Genomic DNA, 25,297 nt, shown 5'->3' on the forward strand with positions numbered 1-25,297 from the left:
TTTTCCCCTTGTTAAGATTGTAAGCATCGTATGTTACATGCAACATCATCTTTATATCGACAATGTCGTACCTATTTTAAACGGTATGGGACATGGCTTGTTAAAGCCCTAGTAGGAGTGACCCCTCAGCACAACACGATGAGCTTAGTATTTTTTATCTAGATAGGGGGCCATTTCAGGCTGCGATTACCTAGTCCAAAGTTAGCCCGGTAGAGCATTGGAGAATGGATAGATATTATGATATTCATCCCTCTTTCTATGATATCATATTACTAGCTGTTTGTCCATTATGGAGTGGAATGGGTGACTATCAAGATCGATTTGGTGGAGGTGGGGGTTTAGCTACTTTACCTTTGTTGGTAGACTTGCCTTTAGTTCCTATGCATTTTCCTAGTTTAGCAACCTTAGCACCTTTCCAATTTCGAGATGAGATACATGTCACATTGGTGTGGACAGACCAAGTGGTGGATACTTTAGATTTAAGAGATATATTCTAGTGGATGGTGTTGATATTAGTAAGTGGAGTTTTAGGTTGGTACTTTTAGAGGATGAGGAGGTAGGTACCATGAGAGTTTAGGTGTTTCGTTTTCTGTTTATTTATTTTGGTTGTTTTCACTAATTTTTAAAAAATAACCCAAAAAAATGTTTAGGACTATGATGTTTGGTATAGTTGTGGTGTTGTGTGAAACGGGTTCTAAGTTGGAGGTGTGAAGAATGTTATGATATGAGAGGAGTTAAAGATGTAGACAAAGAGGAAGCGTAGATGAAGTTTTGCAACAATGTGCAATGTCAAGTGTACCTGAAACTTATCTTTACTATTGTTAGTTTTGAATTAATGTGTTATTTTTTAATGTTATTAATTTGAGTGGTTAATGAATAAATGTGGGGGAAAGAATATGAGCGTGAGAGTCCTAACTCGCTTACATGCTATGCGAGTTTTCTAGAGAGACGAGTGCTAAATAAAGTTTGATCCTTTCTTAGAGACTAGTGTAGTCCTAGCTATTCTTAGACTCAATTTGAGGTGTGTCAAGGGAGTATGCCAAGATACTCAGGCTAGCTTTCTAGTGAATGGTTCATAGCTTGTGTTCTAATGTTGGCACTGGGTTTCAAAGTAAGAACTTGTTCTACCCTAGAGTGTAGTTCATTGACCTATACTTGGATGTATCCTACTTGGCATATTACCAAGTATGATATAACTTATGTAGACTTTGCTTGGTGTAAGTCTACATAACATGTCTTCTAACCATCCGGCCACACATGGCCAACATCGTGTCTAAATTGAGGGTGCTTAACTCCTCCTTATAAAATAGAGCAACCCATCACCCACACGATGACAATGATGAAAATGGAGCATTGGTTTCCAACAAAAATATGGAATTTACATGGGGTGGGGATTGATTTCCAATAGAAATGAGGAATTTATATATAGGGGGGACTATAAACTTTGCCAAAAGGATGTGATGTGGGACATAGAATTCACTATGTATGAGGAACAAGAGCATCATGAGTGGCATTTAACTAAAGAAATGTAAGATTGGCTACCCTATATATGGTCAATCGTCTAATAACAAAGGGAAGACACCTTGTTTGTATATGTTGGTAATGTGTTTGTCACTCGTTTGTCAGCATTTCCTCTCTAGAGTTGTGGTAAAGATGTATATCCCATAGCTAATATTGCCTCTACCATGGGTTTCATATATTATTTTAGGTATGAGAATGCAAGCTTAAGCATGTATTGTTTCACATTTCCCATTAGTTTGTTTAACAATGTAACAGTCTCTTTTTGTAGCTCTCTATAAGTTGTGTGGAAGACTAAGCTTGGTCTTTCCAAGGTTGATGCTCAAGTCTCATTGTGCAAAAAAGGAGTGTAATGCATCCAAGTGTTTTTGCAAGCCCTCCATTGTATGTGCCAATAGAGCTACATTATTTACATAAAAGCGGATCAAGATTAATGTCTTGGCTAGGGTGGATGCCTCATCACCTAATGTATTAATGAAATTTGCGAGCTCATCCATACAAATTCCAAAGAGTGTGGGAGAGAAGTGGCAACCTTGTTTCACTTCAATGGTGTTGTATATTAGACTAAAAGCCCCATGCTTTGTGTGTATTCAGCTCAGTTGATGTTTTACTCATGGGGTGTTACTATAGTCTATATGACCTCATTGTATACCCCCATATGTTTCAACTGTCTCATCCAATCAAGCTTGTGTAACCGTGTTAAAGGTCTTGTGAAAGTCCATGAAGCAATAATAAAGCTTTCCCCCCATGTTTGGCTTTCTTGATAATGACTCCAAGTGTGAATACAAGGGTCTAGTGTGGAATGATCTCACTGGCTCGATGGCTCGAATCCCGTATTTCTCCATTTAATCACTAAAATGATATATGTTGGTATGTCCAACCATTTGTAACTTTGTGGGTTCATTGTGTTCCGTGCCTTGTGAATGAAAATAGTGAAATTCTCCAGTCAATTCTAGGGTAAACCATGGCATATGGACTCATAAAATAGGTGGGCTAGGGCTAGTGCAAGTGTCTTGCACTAGTCCTAGCCATGGCATATGGACTCATAAAATAGGTGGGCTAGGGACTAGTGCAAGGGTCTTGCAAACGTGAGTGATCATTTGTATTGTAAGCCATAATGTTCTTCACTTTTGAGTCTCTTAATAGCACGTGTAATTGACTCGATAATAAAAAGGGTGCACTTGGTGGGTAACGGTTTATGCCAAATTTCTATGGGTGGTTAGTTGGCCACTCGGTATTAAAAAGAGCACACTTTTATCGGTCAGGGTTTATATCAATAGTCTATGGGTTTCCCACATTGAGTAGTATGTTCATGTATGCTTGCCAAATAGCATGATCATTTGAGGAGGGGAGATTCAAATAAACTTAATATTTAATTCTAATAATGAAACATAAAATATAAAGAAACTAGGGTTCTAGAATTTCTTTTATCTCTTTGAGAGGGGGTGTACCACCAATCACCCACATGAATGTTTGAGGCCTACATCATCCTTGAACACATTTCATTAACTAGACTCGAAATCTCATTTCCTTGCCATACCTTTAACATCCAAGAAGCAAATGGTTCCAAAAAAATAAAGGCATTTCCTTACCATTATTTTTAAATTGTAGATTCTTTTTCATTCTTATAAAAATTTTAATCAACTTTAACTCAATGGGACTAGAATGGTGGCTACTCTCGTCTCTTTGTAAGGGGCCACCATGACCATGCACATTGTGTTTTTCCCTAGTAAACCTTACATACAACACATGACTTAAGGAATGATAACTAGTTCCACCTACACATTGCACTTTTTCTTAGTAAACCTAACATACAACACATGGTTCAAGGAACGGTCGCACTAGTCCCACCTCTCTCTCTCTCTCTCTCTCTTTTTTAAAGGGGTGGGGGGTGGTGGGTACAAGGGTCATGCTATGATTCTCACTCTCTTCCTTTCAATTTAGGGGGTTAGAGATCTCTTAACTCGTCTCTCCTCTTTCTGAGTGGAGGCCAGGGCTATTGCTATCTTCCTTTCAGTTTGGGGGGTTTAGGGATCTCATAGCTAGTCTCTCCTCTTTCTGAGTGGAGGCAAGGGGGGCTACCATTATCTTGTGAAACATGGACCCTCCTATTTTCACATCATAGCTTGGTGGTTAACCTTGAGTCTACATGAAGGAGGGCAAGGGCTACCACAACCTATGCTGGTAAGCCCTGAGTCTACATGAGGGAGGGCAAGGCCCAACACAACCGATGATGAAAATAACACTTAACGGGTATCTCCAACCATGTAGCACACCTATAAGTGAGCCAAAGTATCTAAGTAAGGTCTTGGGGTTTGATTCGTGCTAGCTTCTATGACCTAGGAGTGACATTTCAAGGGGTTGGGGGGTGCGTGTGTGTAAAAAAACTAAAAAAATGACACTCAAGGGGTAATTATTCTTCTCAAAAGAGAAAAAACATCATGTCAATTCCCTCTACAATACTTAATCCTCATACGGGGATCAATGTTAAATAAGATTCTCGCAATTGTAGAATAGGCCACCAAAATCTATTTTTGCGATCCAGAAAAAACTGTTGACAGGTTTTCTTTGCTTCCATCAAAAAAAAATCTCAAAATGCTTCATGTAGTTTTTTTTCGGTTTTTTAAATGCGTAAACATTATTCTTTTTTTGTTGTCGTGCGTTGGCCTGCACCCTCTCTCTTTTTCTATGTGTCGTGAGTGCTTTGCTAGGTCTCTATGTCTCGTGTTTGTCTTGTGAGCCTCCTCTCTCTGCAGACGTTGCGAATAGGATGAGCATGGTCATGTAGCTCTCTCCCTTTCTATACCGTGCACGACAAGCATGGGAATACTATCCCTCTGTCTCTCTTTGGGTTGCAACATATTAGCCCTCTTCGTCTCTATCATGTACGAGCTAGTGGTGGAGGAGGAGGAGAAGGGGTTCTTAGGTTGGGAGTGGTGCGCAAGTGGTTGGGAGGCTCGGGTTCGAGGGCAATGGGAACTTACACATTGGAGGGCCCCGGCTGAGAGGGGCCGCTTGTAGGCAGGACCCTTGGAAAGGAAAGACCCTCAATTTCCCATTAATTAGTGCCATGTCAGTGCCATTAATTAATGCGAAACCAATGAGTGAATGGACATGTGAAACAAATGACCAACCACCATAACTATGGTCACACACATGCACATACGCACCTTTGTGGAATATGTCCAACCACCATAACAATGGTCACTCACATGCACATACACGTGTGCCCATGTTTTAAAATTACTTCGAGAGTGCAAAAATAACTCCCACTCACTCATACATACACACACAGTTAGATATATACTGACGTTTGTGTCATCGCCATAGCCATGGAGATCGAGCAAAAGCAGTCGGAGCTTGTGGAGCAGTTCGTGGCGCTGGCCAAGACCACGCGGGGCCGAGCAGCAGCGGAGCTCATCGTACATGCCACTTCGCACCGTTCTTTATTCGCCTTCGCAGAGCTCCTCTCCATGCCTTATGTCCTTGAGGTCAGTACCGGGCTTACGCTTTATGATTCATCTCAAAATAGTGGTGTCCTACAGCCTGACAAAATATTTACCCTTCATATGTCTGCATCACTTAGGCAAGCCAGGTATTGTCTGATGTGGCTGGATTTGTCAATAACATAGGTGTGTCGTGTAAGAGAGACCAATTGCTTGCCCCCCCCTCCCCCCAAAACCAAGAAAAAGGTCTAGCACAGACTACCTACACATGTATAAAACTATCTGGTTTCAACAAGAAAGCACAGAAAACACAACATAAAGGCTGTAGCCAAAAATAAGAGCAAAAGGCAGGGAGAGAACGCTCATCTAGGAAAGACAACAATTGGCTTACCCATGCATCTATGCCACACATGACAGCATTTGGGCCACCTTGGTGCAACATCTAGTTTGCTTGAATGTCAAAGAAATATTACATATGCCATTTGGGCAATTCTTTCTATTTGTTATGATCCTTAGTGCTAGGCTTCTTTATGGCTGAGTTTGCCCTATATCTCCTGAGCTCTAACAGGAACTTAGTACATAGACCTAGCTCAGTACACAGACCTTTGTATGAATGTATGCTCTTATGTGCGCGCGCGCGTGGGGTGTGTGTGGGAGCATATATTGATACCAAGTTCTACACCCACAACTGGGCACTGATGACGTCATGTTGTAGTATCTAGTCCATACTATGCATGATGGAGTTGATGGTTTATTGTCTTGACTACCATGAGGTTATAAATTTCACTTTCTTATAAGGTGAATTTGGTCATGTTCTTGGATTCATCTAGGTATATTCCTTAGCAAAACATCTGGGTTGCCTAATTGACCAACATGTATCTTATATGGGCCATGGCAAGTTTGTGTGCGCGAAGGTAGAGTAGATGTAAGGGGTTATGTCTATTAAAGGAGGAGATTATTTCTCATAATATTACTCGGCTTGTGCAGCTTCATGGAACAGAGCACTCCAACTTTCTTGATTTGTTACGGCTGTTTGCCCATGGCACTTGGGCTGATTATAAAAGTAAGATTCCCTCAAAGCTGTATTAGTCTCATTGATTCAATTTATGAGCACATTATTTCATTAACTGTCCTCGTTGTTTTTAATAAAGATAAATCAATTTAAGATGAGCTTATATCTTTGATTATTATTCTAGACAATGCTTCTCAGCTTCCCCATCTAGGAAGCGAGCAGGAGTTGAAACTGAAGCAGCTAACTGTGCTTACTCTGGCAGAAACAACGAAGGTTTTTGTCTTCAATGCTTTACCCATGCACTTTGGAAGTTGGTAAAACTGTGGTATAGGCTATACTTGGATGCCCTTTAAAGATGGAGCTGGTGTTGCTACAGGTTTTGTCTTATGATCTCTTGATGAAGCAACTCGACATTTCAAACGTTCGAGAACTTGAAGACATGTTAATCAATGATTGTATGTACGCTGTAAGTGGTCTGTCCTGCCAGCAATGGTTCAACATTCAAAATACTTTGTTACCGGAGGATGAATTGTAATTCTGCTTTTATAGGTGTGACATTCAAAATAGGTCCTGTATTCTGGAGCAAGAGTGTCAATCTCTGTGCAGCCTCAACAGCACATCTGCTGCTTTCCCGAACATTCCTTTGTTGCCGATGTGATTGATTTTTTTCCATGGCAGACTGGTTAACTCCTGCACATTCATGGATCAAGACAGGCCAACCATATGGTGGTGTCATCTTGAGTTTCTAGCTATAGCAGAAATGTTTTCTCTCAACCAAGTTTTTATGCATAGAATTATCTAGACAGCAAAAAGATGTCACAGATTCTCCTCACCTCCCTCCCTCCCCCCCTTTCCCCCGCCGGGTGGGGCTTCAGTTTCCTTGCGAAGTATTGTTGATACGAGACAAAGCAATGGATGAAAATTGAACATAAATTACCTGCATGTGCTCTTTGCAGATCAGGCCAGAATGGAGCAATAGACCGTTTTTCTCTTTCCGACTGCAACTTCGTCTGCAAATCTAAAGGCCGTGAAGACTTGCTGCACGGATTTGGGATGCTTGGGGCTGAAACTGAACGCTAGAATGAGCCCTTTTTATGTGAGAATTTCCCATCCAGTCTACTGTAGGGACTTGAGAAATGGCAAAAAAGCATCTTTTGGCCTTTTCACAAGCTTGGCTCCTAGCTAGGTGTTAAATCCCAAACTGGGCTGAGATCATAATTAACTAAGGGTTGATGACCTAGGGTTAAGGGGACGTACTCACCTAGGATTAGTAAAGGCTGAGGAAAAATAAGGGTTAAAGCTTAGCTGGGTTTGGAGGCTAATATCAAGGCAAACCACAAGGCAACAACAATGATCCCAAAAACCCTGCCTCGACACCCACTCCCTACTAGCAGAATATTCCCAAAAAGAATAGATATTACACTCGTTGCCATATGTTTGGACATGTTGATGATGAGTGTGGCATCAAAGCCAGGGAAAACAGAGGTAACAATCCCAACACCACCAACTCAAATCGCCAAAACAACCAAGGTGGCAGCAAAGCCCCAAATTGGCGGTCGAGAGGGGGTAATGCTCCGGCACCTACTCTACAGGGTCCCCCACCAAGGAACCAACAACAAGGCACCGGTACGAGTTGGCCTAGATCTTCTCAGTGGCGCACCATTGGTTAGGTTGCGCAAGGCCCAGCCCCTAGTCAGTACCCTTCGCCACTCCGGAAGGGATGTTTGATTGGTCATCACTTACACCACATCTTGGGCCCTCGGCCAATGTCGCTCATGCCACATTTGAGCTAGACTCTAGCCACTCTTCTAAAAGGAAGAAGAAACAACGGGCTAGATGAGGCAGTTGGCGTGTGGAAGCTTCTGCCCTCGTTCAGATTTGTCAATTACTTGATGATCCACTTGTGCCTATCACATCAAACCCCACCCAACTCTTTTGTGTGGCTATCCGGTCACTTGGATAGTTGACAGTGGTGCTACACACCATATGGCATTACTTGATGATCCACTTGTGCCTATCACATCAAACCCCACCCAACTCTTTCGTGTGGCCATCCGGTCACTTGGATAGTTGACAGTGGTGCTACACACCATATGGCATGCAATGCTGACATTTTCATCTCTCAGTGTCTTGCTAAGGGTGAAGTTCGATGTGGCAACAACACACTGATGCCCATCAAATCTATTGGCACCGTCTTATTTGACACAAACTTAGGTCCCAACCAGGCAACTTTGGGCAATGTCTATGTTATTCCTAATTTGGGCATGAACCTACTTTTTGTATCCCAATTGACCCAACTCGATCGTGGAGTTTACTTCAACAAGCGAGTTGTCGAGGTGATTGATGAGACTACCGGCCTTGTTGTTGTCCAAGGTCAAGCGCAGAAGAATGGCTTATACCGGATGTCTACTTTTTTTTTTATCTGAGCCATCTTTTGAGGGTTCTGAGTTTCATCAGGTTTGTGCCTATGTGACTAGAGCTCCTTCGGACACTGAACGACTATGGTACTATCGCTATGGTCACTTGCCCTATGACACGCTCTATGAGTTGTCTAGGGACCAGTTGGTTGAAGGCATACCTCGCCTCAAACTGACCAAGGATGTCTGCTAGCCATGTCAAATGGGTAAGCAGCATTGTTCACTGTTCCCACATCATGCTACTCATCGTGCTCAGGGTATCCTCAAGTTGATTTACTTCGACTTGAGTGGAAAATGTCACGTGCATCCCGCACTTGGATGCCACGTGGACATTCTGTACAGAAGGTGCAGGACCTGGGATGGTGAACTGGTCCCATGTGAGCCCAGTCCGGGACGAGTCAGCCAGGGATCCATCTCAGTCGTCCGAGGTTAGGTGTGCATTGTCCTGCACATGAGTCCAAGGTCAGGTGTGCATTGTCCTGCACATGAAGCAGTGCCAGTCCGCGCTGTGAGTCTCCCTCTGGAATGATGTCGGATGTGCTGTGTATCTGGTTTGCAACTGGATGCCAGACATCTGTAGGCATGTAGTTTGCATGTAGAGATGGGGTCAGCCCATAGGGCTACCCCAGGACAAGGGTTTGCATGTGCATACTTAGATGGGCATGGGGGAGGTGTAGAACCACCCCCAAGGGGCCAGGAGGGCCCAAGACTCTGCCCACCAGCCAAGGCAAGGGCTGGAGGGGCAGTCGGCCAGCTCCAGAGCCTCTGGACAGGCAGCCGACAGAGGGTAAAAGCCCTAGACAGTTGGCAGCCAGGTGTAGGGGCAGTCCCCACACCTATGCACAGCCTGCCCAGCAGCCAGGAGGCTGTCCCAGAGTCATGCGCAGGCTGGACAGCCCTCAGACAAGTGTGAAAACACTTTATTAAGTGTGTGGGAATTTTAATAAAATTACTCAGTCGTGGGCTGTCCTGAAGCCAGCCGACTGGATGATAGGAGGGGTATAAAAGCCCAAGCCCATAATCCCATTATTCATCTCACAATTCACCAAGAGCCTCAAGCATTCAAGGGCCAGGACAGCCAAGGGTTTGCTCAAGCTAAGGGGTGAAGGACTGAAGGTCAAGGGCAGGTTTTCCAGCCAAGAAAAGGTCAAGTACTTTGTATTTGTTTCAGATTTACATCATTCTAATAAAACAAATACACCATCCGTGGTGGGGGCCCTACAGAGGGTAATTGGGACCCAATACTGTGTCCTTCTCCATCTCCCCCATCTCTCTCTATTTTCTGCACATCGTCTTTCAGTTTGTGCGTTAATTCCGTCGCGAAAAGAGTGCTGTTTTCTGAGTTTTGAAGTACCGATCCTTCTCCGAAGCTTCCGCATATTACAGTGGTATCAGAGCCTACTTCAAGGACGAAGATTCAGCAAAGAAAACCAGAAAATTTTTTCGCTCGTGTGGTTGGTTTTTAGACGCCGGTGGACTACCCTTTTCGGAGTGACTCCTGTCCCTCGAAGGACGGTTGGTTTTTAGCCTCCGGAAGCCTCCGGAAGTCTCCCACACAGATAGTGGATGGTCAGATTGCGGTCCGGAAAGGAACTGCATATTCCCGCTATGGCGAGCTTCGGCGACGAGAGAGAACCAGAACCATGGGACCAGAGTGCACCAGGCAGCCTAGCTAGGGCACCCGGCTTGAGTGTACAAGACATGTTCCAGCAGATGATGCGAGCAATCGCAGACCAGACAACCAAGTTGGACGAGCAGAAGGCGCGGATTTTGGCTCTGGAGGTGCGTTCTCGCTCTCCAGCGTCGCGTTTTCCATCTCCTCCTCCCTCTCCTTCCGTACCCCAGATACCAGATCCTCGTCACAGGGACCCTCTCGAGGGGTCACAGCCGCAGTCAAGCTCCTTGCTTGAGAGGCAGATACGGGCATTGGAGATTCGACAACGAGAAGACGAAGCCATGCGACGAGTGGAACACGAGCATTACCTCCGAGCTTTGGACGCCAGATTGACACCGGCGGCGCCCTCGAATCATTTTCCCGAGAAAATGAACTTCAGTAAGTATAATGGTAAACTCGATCCCACTACTCTGTATTCATGGTTACATCAATTTGAAGCTTACTTTGCCGCAGTTAGGAAATCAGATATTGACAAAGTGATCTTAGCCAGTTGGTATTTGGAAGGTGAGGCCATTCCTTGGTGGACTCAGTGGGCTCATGCCCACACCAGATCAGGTATGGCAGCTTATGGGTGGGACGAGTTCGTCCGTGACCTTAAGCAGCGGTTTTTACCGCCCCACTACCTTGAGCGACTCGAAGATGAGTTCAGGGGTGCGCGTCAGAATGCGCAACCAGTCCTTCAGTTTGCCAATAGAATTTCGACCTTGTGTCTACAATTAGACTTATCTGATGCGGACAAGAAAGGGCAGTTTTTGTATGGCCTGGACACGCACATCCAATGGGAGGTGCGTATGTTTAGGCCAGCTACTTTTGAGGACGCACTCTCGCTTGCGCAGAGTGCAGAAATGAAACACAATGGTGGCAAGCCCAAGACTTCCCAGCCGGCTTCTCCCAAGGCTAACACCTCGGGGGGCAAAAGCCAGAACCAGACGGGGTCTTCCCCAGGACAGAGCCCGGGAGCCTCTGGCTCCAAGAACTCGAACAATGCGTCTAAGCTTACTCCAGACCAGAAAGCGGAGGCAGGCAAGACAGGTGGCAAGTTGAGTGCTGAGGAGCTTGCTCAGTACAGGAAGGAGGGTAGATGTTACTTTTGTCACACAAAAGGACATACTTCTCGGGATTGTCCGAAGAAGCCTCCAAAGCTCGCCGCCGCCTCCACAGCTTCCGTGGTGAGCACAGCTCCCACACAGACCCCAGCGGCGACCCCTAGTTCTTCAAACCCCGGTGCTTCAGTTGGAGTAATTATTAGCCGGGAGCTCGAAGATAAGCAGAAGGGCGCCCATGACCAGGAGTATGAGCGCAACGAATTGCTCAAGTCCTTTGGCTACATAGGTGGCCAGAGAGTCGTTGTCTTGTTTGACAGCGGCAGCACGGAGGATGTGATCACGGAAGAGGCCGCTCGGCGTGCCCGCTTCGAGCTCACTCCGGTGGACAAACAGGTTGAGGGTTTTAGCACAGGTATGACAACGAGCGTCAAGTATGAAGCTCTAGGTGCTAAATTAGTCATTCAGGGCATAGAGTTTGTGCGTGATTTTATGGTTGCCCCTCTTGTAGGAGCAGACATAATTTTGGGTATCCAGTGGTTTCACAAGTTCCTTCCTGATGTCAAGTGGGACAAGCACACGTTCCAGATTGATCGGAATGTGTCAAACACCCCTGTGACCATTAAGTGTGAGCCAGGTATTCCAAACTTTCCGCTCATAAGCCACTTGCAGGCTAAGCGAGCAGTCAGGAAAGGCGCACAATGTGCGATGATTTACGTCCAGACAGCCCAGACGGTGGCCAGTGCTTCCGAGAAGTACTCGGTTCTCCATGAAAAGTTCCAGAAGATTTTTCTTCGGGACAGTCTCCCTCCCCAGCTTCCCCCGTCCAGACCGGAGGATCACAAGATTGACCTCCTCCCAGGCTCGGAACCCCCGAGCAAGTTTCCGTATCGCCTTTCTAAGGCAATGGAATCGGAGTTGGACCGCCAACTCCAAGAATTGTTGCAAGCTGGCTTCATCCGCCCCAGCGTGTCGCCATTTGCAGCACCGATCTTATTTGTCAAGAAGAAAGATGGGTCTTCTCGGTTGTGTGTCGATTATCGTGCACTCAACAAGCTGACTATCAAGAATAGATTCCCGATGCCTCGAATTGACTATATTCTCGAGAGGTTGAATGGAGCTAAGGTGTTCTCTAAATTGGATTTAAAGAGTGGGTACCACCAGGTTCGGATTGTTGAGGGGGACATCCCCAAGACAGCTTTCCGTACAGAACGGGCCCACTATGAATTTGTGGTCATGCCATTTGGTTTGACGAACGCCCCAGCTACATTTAACCGCATGATGATGCGTATTTTCCGGGAGTTTATTGGAGTGTGTGTGTTCATATTTCTGGACGACATACTCATATTTTCAGCTACAGTTGAGCAGCATGACATTGATGTGGAGAAAGTCCTTAAGTTGCTGGAAAGCAACGAGCTCTATATCAATGAAAAGAAGTCAGAATTTTATCTGTTCCAGGTACATTACTTGGGATATATAATCAGTGCCGAAGGCATTCGACTTGATCCGGCTAAAGTGGCCGAGATTGTTAACTGGGAAGTACCTCAGACTGCTTATGACATTAGATCATTTGTGGGTATATGCCAGGCATATTCCACCCACATTGACAAGTTTTCTGATCTCTCGGCAGACCTCACCGATCTGCTAAAGGGAGTGAAAACAAGGAGGCAAAAGATCCGAATGACTCCACGAGCGCTGGAGGCATTCCAGAACCTCAAGGTGGCTTTGTCAGAAGCGCCTTGTTTAGCCCTTGCCTCATGGGACGAACCATTTCAGGTGATCACCGATGCGAGTAACATCGCAATTGGAGGTGTATTGCAACAGAATGGTCATCCAGTAGCTTACATGTCTCGTAAGTTACTGCCCGCCGAAAAGAATTACTCAGTCTACGATCGTGAACTCCTAGCAGTCATTCAGGCCTTGAAACATTGGAAACATTTCCTGTATGGCCGTGACTTCGAGGTTCGCACTGACCATCAGGCATTGCGCTGGATTCAGACGATGCCAAGTGCACAGTGGAGTGATCGACAGCACCGCTGGAGTCAGCTATTCCAGCAGTTCGGTGGTATGATTGAGTACCTTCCAGGAAAGGCCAATCCAGTGGCCGATGCTTTGAGCAGGAAGGGACAAGTAACTGCGATTCAGACCACTAGACTAGACCTTGTTGGTACAGGACTAGAAGACATGAAGCACACGTACGCGGATTCCGAGGAATTCGGTACACAGTGGGAACAGGCATTGGATGCCACAGGGCCATGCCATTTTCTGATACGCGATGGTTGGCTTTACTACAAAGGCCGACTGTGTGTCATGAAATCATTCCGGGCAGCTCTTCTCCATGATGCCCATGACGCCATTACAGGTGGTCATAGGGGCATGAATTCGACTTTGGAGAAATTAGAACGGCAATACTATTGGCCAAAGATGAGGCGTGATGTGTTTACGTATGTACAACGTTGTGACATTTGTCAAAAGGTGAAAGCTCCTCGTGGAAAGAAAATAGGGTTGTTACAGCCTTTGCCAATTCCTGAGGGTCCTTTCCAAGACATTTCGATGGACTTTGTCACAAATCTGCCTCCCAGTCCGAGTAAGCGTAATACACAGTGTTTGACTATTGTTGACAGGTTCAGCAAATTTGTGATGCTTATTCCTTGCAGGGCCAATGTGACCGCCGAGGATGTTGCCCAGCTATTCATTCGGCATTGGTACCCGATTGGTGGGATTCCTAGGACCATAGTGTCAGACCGAGATGCCAAGTTTACCAGTCATTTTTGGAGGGCATTGTTCGATAATTTTGGTACTAAGTTGAATTTTTCCAGTGCATTCCACCCACAGACAGATGGCCAGACAGAGATATACAACCAGTTGGCCTTTGATGTGCTGAAGTGTTATGTCCACGATCAGCAAGTACCGGAGGCGAACAGAGTGACGGAGTCTTACCAGGAGATCCTAGAGTCCGTTAAAGACAGATTGGCTAAAGCGCAAGAGGCCTACACTCGACAGGCCAATAAAGACCGAAGGGACATGAAGTTTTCGGAAGGAGATTGGGTATATCTTCGGATTATGAAGCAAAGATTGAAGCAGGTGGGCAAGCGATGCCCAAAGTTGTCTTTCAGGAGCTTCGGACCATTCCCCATCCGGAAAAAGATTAATGAGGTGTCTATGCAGTTAAAGCTACCTCCGAGTTGGACTATGCACGATGTATTTCATGTCAGTTGGTTAAAGCCATATGCAGGTCCACCCCCTTCAGAGGTCAAAGACGAAGCGGAACCAGACATCATTGATGAAGCAGAAGTAATGGTTCCAGAACAGATCCTTCTGCACCGTTTCAAGCATGGCTCAGGCCGAAGACTACGACAGTTTCTCACGAAGTTTCAGGACCGAGGAACTCATGAAGCGGTATGGCTCGACAAAGAATTTTTCGAAGACTATCCGGCTTTATTGACGGATTATTTGGAGGCTATGCAGCTTCCGTCAAGTTAAGCAGAAGGGGATGTCACGTGCATCCCGCACTTGGATGCCACGTGGACATTCTGTACAGAAGGTGCAGGACCTGGGATGGTGAACTGGTCCCATGTGAGCCCAGTCCGGGACGAGTCAGCCAGGGATCCATCTCAGTCGTCCGAGGTCAGGTGTGCATTGTCCTGCACATGAGTCCAAGGTCAGGTGTGCATTGTCCTGCACATGAAGCAGTGCCAGTCCGCGCTGTGAGTCTCCCTCTGGAATGATGTCGGATGTGCTGTGTATCTGGTTTGCAACTGGATGCCAGACATCTGTAGGCATGTAGTTTGCATGTAGAGATGGGGTCAGCCCATAGGGCTACCCCAGGACAAGGGTTTGCATGTGCATACTTAGATGGGCATGGGGGAGGTGTAGAACCACCCCCAAGGGGCCAGGAGGGCCCAAGACTCTGCCCACCAGCCAAGGCAAGGGCTGGAGGGGCAGTCGGCCAGCTCCAGAGCCTCTGGACAGGCAGCCGACAGAGGGTAAAAGCCCTAGACAGTTGGCAGCCAGGTGTAGGGGCAGTCCCCACACCTATGCACAGCCTGCCCAGCAGCCAGGAGGCTGTCTCAGAGTCATGCGCAGGCTGGACAGCCCTCAGACAAGTGTGAAAACACTTTATTAAGTGTGTGGGAATTTTAATAAAATTACTCAGTCGTGGGCTGTCCTGAAGCCAGCCGACTGGATGATAGGAGGGGTATAAAAGCCCAAGCCCATAATCCCATTATTCATCTCACAATTCACCAAGAGCCTCAAGCATTCAAGGGCCAGGACAGCCAAGGGTTTGCTCAAGCTAAGGGGTGAAGGACTGAAGGTCAAGGGCAGGTTTTCCAGCCAAGAAAAGGTCAAGTACTTTGTATTTGTTTCAGATTTACATCATTCTAATAAAACAAATACACCATCCGTGGTGGGGGCCCTACAGAGGGTAATTGGGACCCAATACTGTGTCCTTCTCCATCTCCCCCTTCTCTCTCTATTTTCTGCACATCGTCTTTCAGTTTGTGCGTTAATTCCGTCGCGAAAAGAGTGCTGTTTTCTGAGTTTTGAAGTACCGATCCTTCTCCGAAGCTTCCGCATATTACAGAAAATCCCCAACCCCCTCCTTGAACGGGTCTCTCTACTACATGCTGATTGTAGATGACTATTCGAGGTACATGTGGGTGTATTTCCTGAAGCATAAATACGATGCCTTCCAATACTTTACCACGTGGGTTCGATTAGTCACTAACCAAATGGGCGTCTTGATTGGGATTGCTCGCAGTGACAATGGTGGTGAGTTTATCTCCCATCAATTTACCGATTTCTTGCAAGAGCAAGGCATTCAATGTTAGCTCACCTCCACCAACTCCCCCTCACAAAATGGAGTGGTCGAGTGCAAGAACCGAATCGTTATGGATATGGTACGCTCCATGCTCTTTGCAGCAGAGCTGCATGAACGCCTTTGGTCAGAATTGGTCAACACTACGGTGTACCTTTTGAACCGTTGTCCCACGGTTGTCATTCCTCACAGGATCCCGTTTAAGGCATTTTATGGCGAGAAACTGATTGTTTCCCATCTCTGTGTCTTTGGGTGTCGTTCTTACACACACTCCAAATGTCACATGCACACCCCGCTGGTGTACAAGTGACATGGCATTCTAGGCATTCATAGGCATTAAGCATGGCATTCAAGCATTAATCTAGCATTTATAGCAGCTAAATCACGTACCCAAGTAGAGATCACAGTAGTTACAGCATGTGCAGCATTGTATGGGGCTGTTACAACACCTACAACAGTACACAAGGCATCAAGGTTGACATATACGCACGTACGGATCGATCCGTACCGTACGGCCGTACTGTACGGATTCGTACGTGTACGGATCGATCCGTACGTGAGGTTTTTTTTGGGGCTGAAAATCGTCGTGCGTTGTCTGATTGGGCGCCCGCCTGGCCTTTGGGTACATACTAGGCCTTTGATTAATGTACATTGTATTGTATACAATTATTGCAGAGAGCGTGCGTTTCAGAGAGTAGAAAATTATCGAAAAAGACCAGGCGAAAACATTTGCACAGCGTTGGAACTTTGGCGTGCCTGTAGGTAAACTGAGCATCTTCCTCTCTCTCTCTTTCTCTCCCTCTTGAGTCTTATCTCTTTCTCCGCGTCACGCAAGACCTCTGGCTTGCCGCTTATAAGTTATTCCTGAGTCCTTTGCATATGTGCTGTGCACTTGGCGAGTGCAGACAAAAGTCTCAAGAGCCATCATGCCTAAGCCAACTAACCCGTATTGGCAAGAGCACACCAATGTCATCCGCATTGTCAACACGCCAGGGCAAGGTGGATCTGGCACGCGACGATGGCAATGCAAGTATTGAAACTTTCAGCTCACCAGTACCATTTCTCGCGTCGTTATGCACTTGACAGGCATTGGCACAACCAATAACTGTGCAGGGTGCAAGGCAGTACCAAAGGACATTAGGGATAAGTTGATTGCTGAGAATTTTCCAGCAATGGGTGCAGGGAAAAAGGTGAAAGGTAGTCAACATACACAGGATGCTCTCCATGATGCACTCTTGGGAGACTTGGGTGGTTCTTCACAGGTTCAGGAGGAGCAGCCCTCTGGCAGTAGGAAGAGGGCTCGTACCATGCATGAGCAGCAGGACTATGTGGAGGATGATGGAGAGATGCATGCACCAAGGCAGACTACCTTGCCTTCTCGAGTGGCCTCTCTTTCTTGGGTGAAGAGCGCCAGAAAGTGGCTGAGATGGAGATTGCTCGCACTCTCATAGAGTGCAACATCTCCTTTCATGTCTTGAGGACTGAGCAGTGGCAGAGGATGGTCAGAGCCATAGCCCAGGTTGGACACACAGAGGATTGGTCGGGGTTGGAATACAATAAGATGCGGACCACTATGCTTCAGGAGCAGAAAGCATTGATAGATAAGGCATTGGTACCAGTGAAGGCAGGTTGGAGGCAGTTTGGGTGCACCATCATTTCAGATGGCTGGAGTGACATTCGTAGGCGACACATCATTAATATTCTTGTGTCGTCTTGCCTTGGCACGTACTTCTTGCGTGCTGTTGATGCAGGAAAGGCTGGAGAGCGGATTACAGGTGAGTTTATCTATGAGCACATCCGGCAGGCTATACTTGAGGACCAGATTTGCATATATGTATCTTGTGTTGCAGCGACTCTATGCAGTGAGGGATCCACTTCTACAGACAGTAGTGGACCCAAAGTGGAGAGAGATGCATCACGCACAGGAGGAGTCCACTAGATACATACAACGGCGGGTGCTTGATGAGTCCTTTTGGTCGGAGGTGCAGGCCATGATAGCAGCATTGCAGCCAATTTATGTGTTGCTGCGTGTCACAGACATAGAGGGTTCCACCATGGGCCTAGTCTATCATCTCTTCTCAGAGATGAAGACACACATCAGAGGCTGCAGATCATTAGCGCTTGATCGGTATGTACTTGCTTCTGTAATGATTAATCTATTAAATATTTAGTATAATACTATAATGTATAATACTATAATCAAAATTCAGCCTGTTAACTAATGTTGCGTCAATGCTTTTACAGTCGGGAAGAGATCTTGGCTATTGTAGACAAGAGATGGACATTTATGAGTCGGCCCATTCATGCGATGGCTGCATTGCTTCATCCTTTCTACAAGAAGCCAACTCTTTTTAATGACAGGAGTCTACTAAAGGGCAAGGATGCGTACATTGGCTTGATTTGCGAGGAGGATGAGCAGTTGGACATTGATGCAGAGATCGCTAGCTATGAAAATAATTTAGGGTCATCCTTTACTAGAGCTGTGGTGTTGAGGCTGGAGGCAACGAAGTTCTCTCTTACATGGTGGCAGAGTTATGGAAGACAAGGTCTTCCAAAGCTCACTCGTATCGCTTTATGTGTCCTCTCACAGGTAAAGTTTTCTATCTTTACATTTTCCATACATGTGTTATGGACCTGGGACCATGATTCATTGTCCAATGTCTATTGTCTATGTCCATTGTCCAATGTCCATTGTAATTTGTCACCATTGACACGTCACATGTGACATGCAGGATTGCTCTGCTGGTGGATGCGAGCGCAATTGGAGCGCTTATTCGTCGCTAATTCACACGAAGACCTGTAATCGACTCAGCACTGCACAGCTAGAGAGGTTAGTCTATTGCCGAGCAAATATGAAGCTTGTGCGAGATTACCACGCTTTGGGGACACCCAAGCAGGTTTGAAAGTTGAAACTTTGGGCTAGCGTTTATACATATTACAAGCGAATATTTGTAATTACTAATTACTACTTTCTACGCTGTTAATAATGTGAACACTGAATTGCATTTTGTTATTTAACAGACAGACCCATCAAAATTGAAGTTGGTCTCGGAGGGGAGTGCAGAGGAGACTGAGCAGCAGCAGCAGCAGCAGCAGCAGCAGCTTGTGAGAAACGAGCAGGAGGAGATTATTCGCATGCTGCACAGAGAGCTGGAGAGTGTGGATCGACGTGTGACGAGGTCACGTGCGCGAGTTCTCAGTCTCCCGTTAGTCGGGTGAGATGCAGATCCAGAAGTTTCACGACGAGAGACCATTCGGCGAGGAAAGCTTCCGGTCCGTACTCCTCGGAGACGCGGGCAAATGAGGCTGTTCCTCTCATTCAGTCTACGGAGGATGATGATCCAGGACAGCAGAGTATGATGGCAGAGCCAGAGTATGATGAAGAGGGCAACGTCCTGACAGATGGGGACTTGCTCTCTTCAGGAGTGTCATCATCCTCATCCGATGAGGAGTTTTGAGATTCAGAGAGTAGAGTCTCGAGAGTCGAGTCGATACTCTTTGTTATTGCTTAGTGTTTTTTACTTTTGAGTCTTGACATCAGACATTTATGATTTGTTATTTGTATGCTCTAGTATGAGCCTTTTAGGTTGACATCAGACATTTGTTATTTGTATGCTCTAGTATGAGCCTTTCTACGTCTATTTTGTCTTGACAGATATACAATGTGCCATTGTGTCAAGTATATGATGTGTGTTTTGAAATTAGTACATGCAAAGTGGTTTATTTTGATTCTTGAATGTTTTATGTACCTTAAATGTAGAAAGGTGTTGAATGTCCTATTGTTTGCCAATGGTACGTATTTTTGCGTACATAAAAAATTTTACTGTACGGAACACCGTACAGTACGTACATATACACAATGTACAGCACGTACACATCAACCTTGTCAAGGGCAGAGATCTATCTCAGCCAAAATAGATTCAGTTAATCTTTTATTTTCAACAAGCCTCGACCTGCTGTGTACGTACTGTACGTTGTGTATATGTACGTACTGTACGGTGTTCCGTACAGTAAAATTTTTTATGTACGCAAAAATACGTACCATTGGCAAACAATAGGAAATTCAACACCTTTCTACATTTAAGGTACATAAAACATTTAAGAATCAAAATAAACCACTTTGCATGTACTAATTTCAAAACACACATCATATACTTGACACAATGGCACATTGTATCTCTGTCAAGACAAAATAGACGTAGAAAGGCTCATACTAGAGCATACAAATAACAAATGTCTGATGTCAACCTAAAAGACTCCTACTAGAGCATACAAATAACAAATCATAAATGTTTGATGTCAAGACTCAAAAGTAAAAAACACTAAGCAATAACAAAGAGTCTCGACTCGACTCTCTGAATCTCAAAACTCCTCATCGGATGAGGATGATGACACTCCTGAAGAGAGCAAGTCCCCATCTGTCAGGACGTTGCCCTCTTCATCATACTCTGGCTCTGCCATCATACTCTGCTGTCCTGGATCATCATCCTCCGTAGACTGAATGAGAGGAACAGCCTCATTTGCCCGCGTCTCCGAGGAGTACGGACCGGAAGCTTTCCTCGCCGAATGGTCTCTCGTCGTGAAACTTCTGGATCTGCATCTCGCCCGACTAACGGGAGACTGAGAACTCGCGCACGTGACCTCGTCACACGTCGATCCACACTCTCCAGCTCTCTGTGCAGCATGCGAATAATCTCCTCCTGCTCGTTTCTCACAAGCTGCTGCTGCTGCTCAGTCTCCTCTGCACTCCCCTCCGAGACCAACTTCAATTTTGATGGATCTGTCTGTAAAATAACAAAATGCAATTCAATGTTCACATTATTAACAGCGTAGAAAGTAGTAATTAGTAATTACAAATATTCGCTTGTAATATGTATAAACGCTAGCCCAAAGTTTCAACTTTCAAACCTGCTTGGGTGTCCCCAAAACGTGGTAATCTCGCACAAGCTTCATATTTGCTCGGCAGTAGACTAATCTCTCTAGCTGTGCAGTGCTGAGTCGATTACGGATCTTCGTGTGAATTAGCGAATAAGTGCTCCAATTGCGCTCGCATCCACCAGGAGAGCAATCCTGCATGTCACATGTGACGTGTCAATGGTGACAAATTACAATGGACATTGGACAATGAACCATGGTCCCAGGTCCATAACACATGTATGGAAAATGTAAAGATAGAAAACTTTACCTGTGAGAGGACACGTAAAGCGATAGGAGTGAGCTTTGGAAGACCTTGTCTTCCATAACTCTGCCACCATGTAAGAGAGAACTTCGTTGCCTCCGGCCTCAACGCCACAGCTCTAGTAAAGGATGACCCTAAATTATTTTCATAGCTAGCGATCTCTGCATCAATGTCCAACTGCTCATCCTCCTCGCAAATCAAGCCAATGTACGCATCCTTGCCCTTTAGTAGACTCCTGTCATTAAAAAGAGTTGGCTTCTTGTAGAAAGGATGAAGCAATGCAGCCATCGCATGAATGGGCCGACTCATAAATGTCCATCTCTTGTCTACAATAGCCAAGATCTCTTCCCGACTGTAAAAGCATTGACGCAACATTAGTTAACAGGCTGAATTTTGATTATAGTATTATACATTATAGTATTATACTAAATATTTAATAGATTAATCATTACAGAAGCAAGTACATACCGATCAAGCGCCAATGATCTGCAGCCTCTGATGTGTGTCTTCATCTCTGAGAAGAGATGATAGACTAGGCCCATGGTGGAGCCCTCCATGTCTGTGACACGCAGCAACACATAATTTGGCTGCAATGCTGCTATCATAGCCTGCACCTCCGACCAAAAGGACTCATCAAGCACCCGCCGCTGTATGTATCTAGTGGACTCCTCCTGTGCGTGATGCATCTCTCTCCACTTAGGGTCCACTACTGTCTGTAGAAGTGGATCCCTCACTGCATAGAGTCGCTGCAACACAAGATACATATATGCAAATCTGGTCCTCAAGTATAGCCTGCCGGATGTGCTCATGATAAACTCACCTGTAATCCGCTCTCCAGCCTTTCCTGCATCAACAGCACGCAAGAAGTACGTGCCAAGGCAAGACGACACAAGAATATTAATGATGTGTCGCCTACGAATGTCACTCCAGCCATCTGAAATGATGATGCACCCAAACTGCCCCCAACCTGCCTTCACTGGTACCAATGCCTTATCTATCAATGCTTTCTGCTCCTGAAGCATAGTGGTCCGCATCTTATTGTATTCCAACCCCGACCAATCCTCTGTGTGTCCAACCTGGGCTATGGCTCTGACCATCCTCTGCCACTGCTCAGTCCTCAAGACATGAAAGGAGATGTTGCACTCTATGAGAGTGCGAGCAATCTCCATCTCAGCCACTTTCTGGCGCTCTTCACCCAAGAAAGAGAGGCCACTCGAGAAGGCAAGGTAGTCTGCCTTGGTGCATGCATCTCTCCATCATCCTCCACATAGTCCTGCTGCTCATGCATGGTACGAGCCCTCTTCCTACTGCCAGAGGGCTGCTCCTCCTGAACCTGTGAAGAACCACCCAAGTCTCCCAAGAGTGCATCATGGAGAGCATCCTGTGTCTGTTGACTACCTTTCACCTTTTTCCCTGCACCCATTGCTGGAAAATTCTTAGCAATCAACTTATCCCTAATGTCCTTTGGTACTGCCTTGCACCCTGCATAGTTATTGGTTGTGCCAATGCCTGTCAAGTGCATAACGACGCGAGAAATGGTACTGGTGAGCTGAAAGTTGCAATACTTGCATTGCCATCGTCGCGTGCCAGATCCACCTTGCCCTGGCGTGTTGACAATGCGGATGACATTGGTGTGCTCTTGCCAATACGGGTTAGTTGGCTTAGGCATGATGGCTCTTGAGACTTTTGTCTGCACCTGCCAAGTGCGCAGCACATATGCAAAGGACTCAGGAATAACTTATAAGCGGCAAGCCAGAGGTCTTGCGTGACGCGGAGAAAGAGATAAGACTCAAGAGGGAGAGAAAGAGAGAGAGAGGAAGATGCTCAGTTTACCTACAGGCACGCCAAAGTTCCAACGCTGTGCAAATGTTTTCGCCTGGTCTTTTTTGATAATTTTCTGCTCTCTGTAACGCACGCTTTCTGCAATAATTGTATACAATACAATGTACATTAATCAAAGGCCTAGTATGTACCCAAAGGCCAGGCGGGCGCCCAATCAGACAACGCACGACGATTTTCAGCCCCAAAAAAAACCTCACGTACGGATCGATCCGTACACGTACGAATCCGTACAGTACGGCCGTACGGTACGGATCGGATCCGTACGTACGTATATGTCAACCTTGGCCCTTGACCTTCAAACCTTCACCCTTGGCTGTCGTGGCCCTTGAGTAGCTGCAGCACCTTGTGAATTATGAGATAAATGAACTGAATTTATGCTATGGGTATTTATACCCCTTCAGTGTGCTGGTCGGCTGGTATGAATCCAGGCGGCTGATTATTAAAAGCCTCACGACCTGTTTATTCAGCATTTAATGCTAGAAATCATGTGCATCACCCAATGGAGGGCTGGCCAGTGAGTCGCCACCTGTGCGCATGGCCTTTGGCTGCTGGGCAGCCTGTGTGGGCTGGATGCCCTGTTGGCTTCCTGTCCAGAGGCACTAGGGCTGGCCTACAGCCCTTCCAGCCCATCCCATGGTGGTGGGCACAGCCAAGGGCCTCCTGGCCGCTTTGGGGGTGGTTCTACACCTCCCCCATGCCCACATAACTGTTCTTGGGGAAGCCCTATGGGCTGGCCCCATTCCTATATGCAAACCCTACCCGTGTACACTACACAGTGGTTTGGCATCCGGTGTCATACCAGATACACAGAACCACTGACATCATTCTAGAGGGAGACTCAGAGCATGGACTAGCACTGTTTCATGTGCAGGATAGTGCACACGTGACCTTGGAGGCATGTGTAAGACAATGCACACCTGAGTCGTGACCTTGGATAACTGGAGTGGAAACTCGGCTGACTCGTCCCGGACTGGGCTCACATGGGACCAATTTTCCACCCCAGGTCGTGCACCTTCTAAACAGATATGTCTATGTGGCATCCAAGTGCGGGATGCAGGTGACATCCCCTTCTGCTTAACTTTGTGGAAGCTGCGTAGCCTCCAAATAATCCGTCAATAATGCCGGATAGTCATCGAAAAACTCTTTGTCAAGCCATACCGCTTCGTGGGTCCCTCGGTTCTGAAACTTTGTGAGGAATTGTCTTTGTCTTCGGCATGAGCCATGCTTGAAGCGGTGCAAAAGGATCTGTTCTCGAACCATACTTCAGCTTCATCAATGATATCTGGTTCCGCCTCGTCTTTAACTTCTGAAGGGATTGGACCTGCATATGGTTTTAACTAACTGATGTAGAACACATCGTGCATAGTCCAACTCGGAGGTAGCTTCAACTTCATTAAAACCTTGTTAATCTTTCTCTGGATGAGAAAAGGTCTGAAGCTCTTGAATGACAACTTTGGGCATCGCTTGCCCACTTGTTTCAACCTTTGCTTCATAATCCAAAGATAAACCCAAATACCTTCCGAAAACTTCATATCCCTTCAGTCTTTATTGGCCTGTCGAGTGTAGGCCTCCTGCGCTTTAGCCAACTTGTCTTTTACTGACTCCAAAATCTCCTCCGCCAATCTATTCGCTTTAGGTACTGAAGACGAGGTCTTGGTTAATAGCGACTGGAATGGTCTTCCAAACGTTGCCTCATATGGAGTCCTGCCAATAGCCGAAGAAAAAGAATCATTCAAAACAGCTTGAACTAAAGACAAATATGATTCCCACTTACCTTACTGATTGTGGACATAACACTTCAGCACATCAAAGGCCAACTGGTTGTAGATTTCTGTCTAGCCGTCCGTCTGTGGGTGAAATGCATAGGAAAAATTCAATTTAGTACCAAAGTTATCAAACAATGCCCTCCAAAAATGACTAGTAAACTTGGCATCTCGGTCTGATACTATGGTCCTAGGAATCCTGCCAATCGGGTACCAATGCCGAATGAACAACTGGGCAACATCCTCGGCGGTCACATTGGCCATGCATGGAATAAGCATAATAAATTTGCTAAATCTATCAACTATAGTTAAGCACTGAGTATTACGCTACACGGATTGGGAGGCAGATTCGTGACAAAATCCATTGAAATATCTTGGAAAGGTCCCTTAGGAATTGGCAAGGGCTGTAACAACCCTATCTTCTTCCCACGAGGAGCTTTCACCTTATCTTTGGTCAATAATATTGCCGTTCCAATTTCTCCAAAGTTGAATTCATGCCCCCTATGACCACCAGTAATGGCATCATGGGTGTTATGGAGAAGAGCTGCCTTGAACGACTTCATGACACACAGTCGGCCTTTGT

General features: G+C 46.0%; 2 protein-coding genes and 1 pseudogene across 7 annotated transcripts in view; 2 read left to right on the forward strand and 1 right to left on the reverse strand.

The window, feature by feature from the left end:
- Positions 1–4,780: 4,780 nt before the first annotated feature.
- The window catches only part of LOC147614124 (COP9 signalosome complex subunit 7-like), a 94,043-nt gene continuing 73,526 nt past the window's right edge, over positions 4,781–25,297 (forward strand). For all 5 annotated transcript variants that reach the window (XR_015263069.1, XM_086780657.1, XM_086780659.1 and 2 more), the window contains exons 1-4: positions 4,781–5,009; positions 5,952–6,027; positions 6,161–6,249; positions 6,353–6,442. Coding sequence is in view for 4 of the 5 variants with exons in the window: in XM_086780657.1 (XP_086636783.1) it covers positions 4,851–5,009; positions 5,952–6,027; positions 6,161–6,249; positions 6,353–6,442 (414 nt within the window). In the remaining variant the exon portion in view is untranslated. The remainder of the gene's footprint in view (positions 5,010–5,951; positions 6,028–6,160; positions 6,250–6,352; positions 6,443–25,297) is intronic.
- Positions 18,570–19,188, forward strand: LOC147614125 (uncharacterized). Its single transcript, XM_086780402.1, has 2 exons — positions 18,570–18,827; positions 18,952–19,188. Exons 1-2 carry the CDS (start codon positions 18,657–18,659, stop codon positions 19,147–19,149), a joined length of 369 nt encoding a protein of 122 aa, XP_086636528.1. The 5' UTR covers positions 18,570–18,656; the 3' UTR covers positions 19,150–19,188.
- LOC147614126 (uncharacterized) lies at positions 19,231–22,206 on the reverse strand (annotated as a pseudogene). Its single transcript, XR_015263012.1, has 4 exons — positions 21,578–22,206; positions 21,116–21,461; positions 20,839–21,000; positions 19,231–20,714 (listed from the first exon to the last, which is right to left on the reverse strand). The product of XR_015263012.1 is annotated as an uncharacterized LOC147614126 (transcript).

This window comes from Cibotium barometz, chromosome 42 (assembly GCF_041138505.1).
Source record: "Cibotium barometz isolate CiBa-2024 chromosome 42, ASM4113850v1, whole genome shotgun sequence".
NCBI classification, from domain to species: domain Eukaryota; kingdom Viridiplantae; phylum Streptophyta; class Polypodiopsida; order Cyatheales; family Cibotiaceae; genus Cibotium; species Cibotium barometz.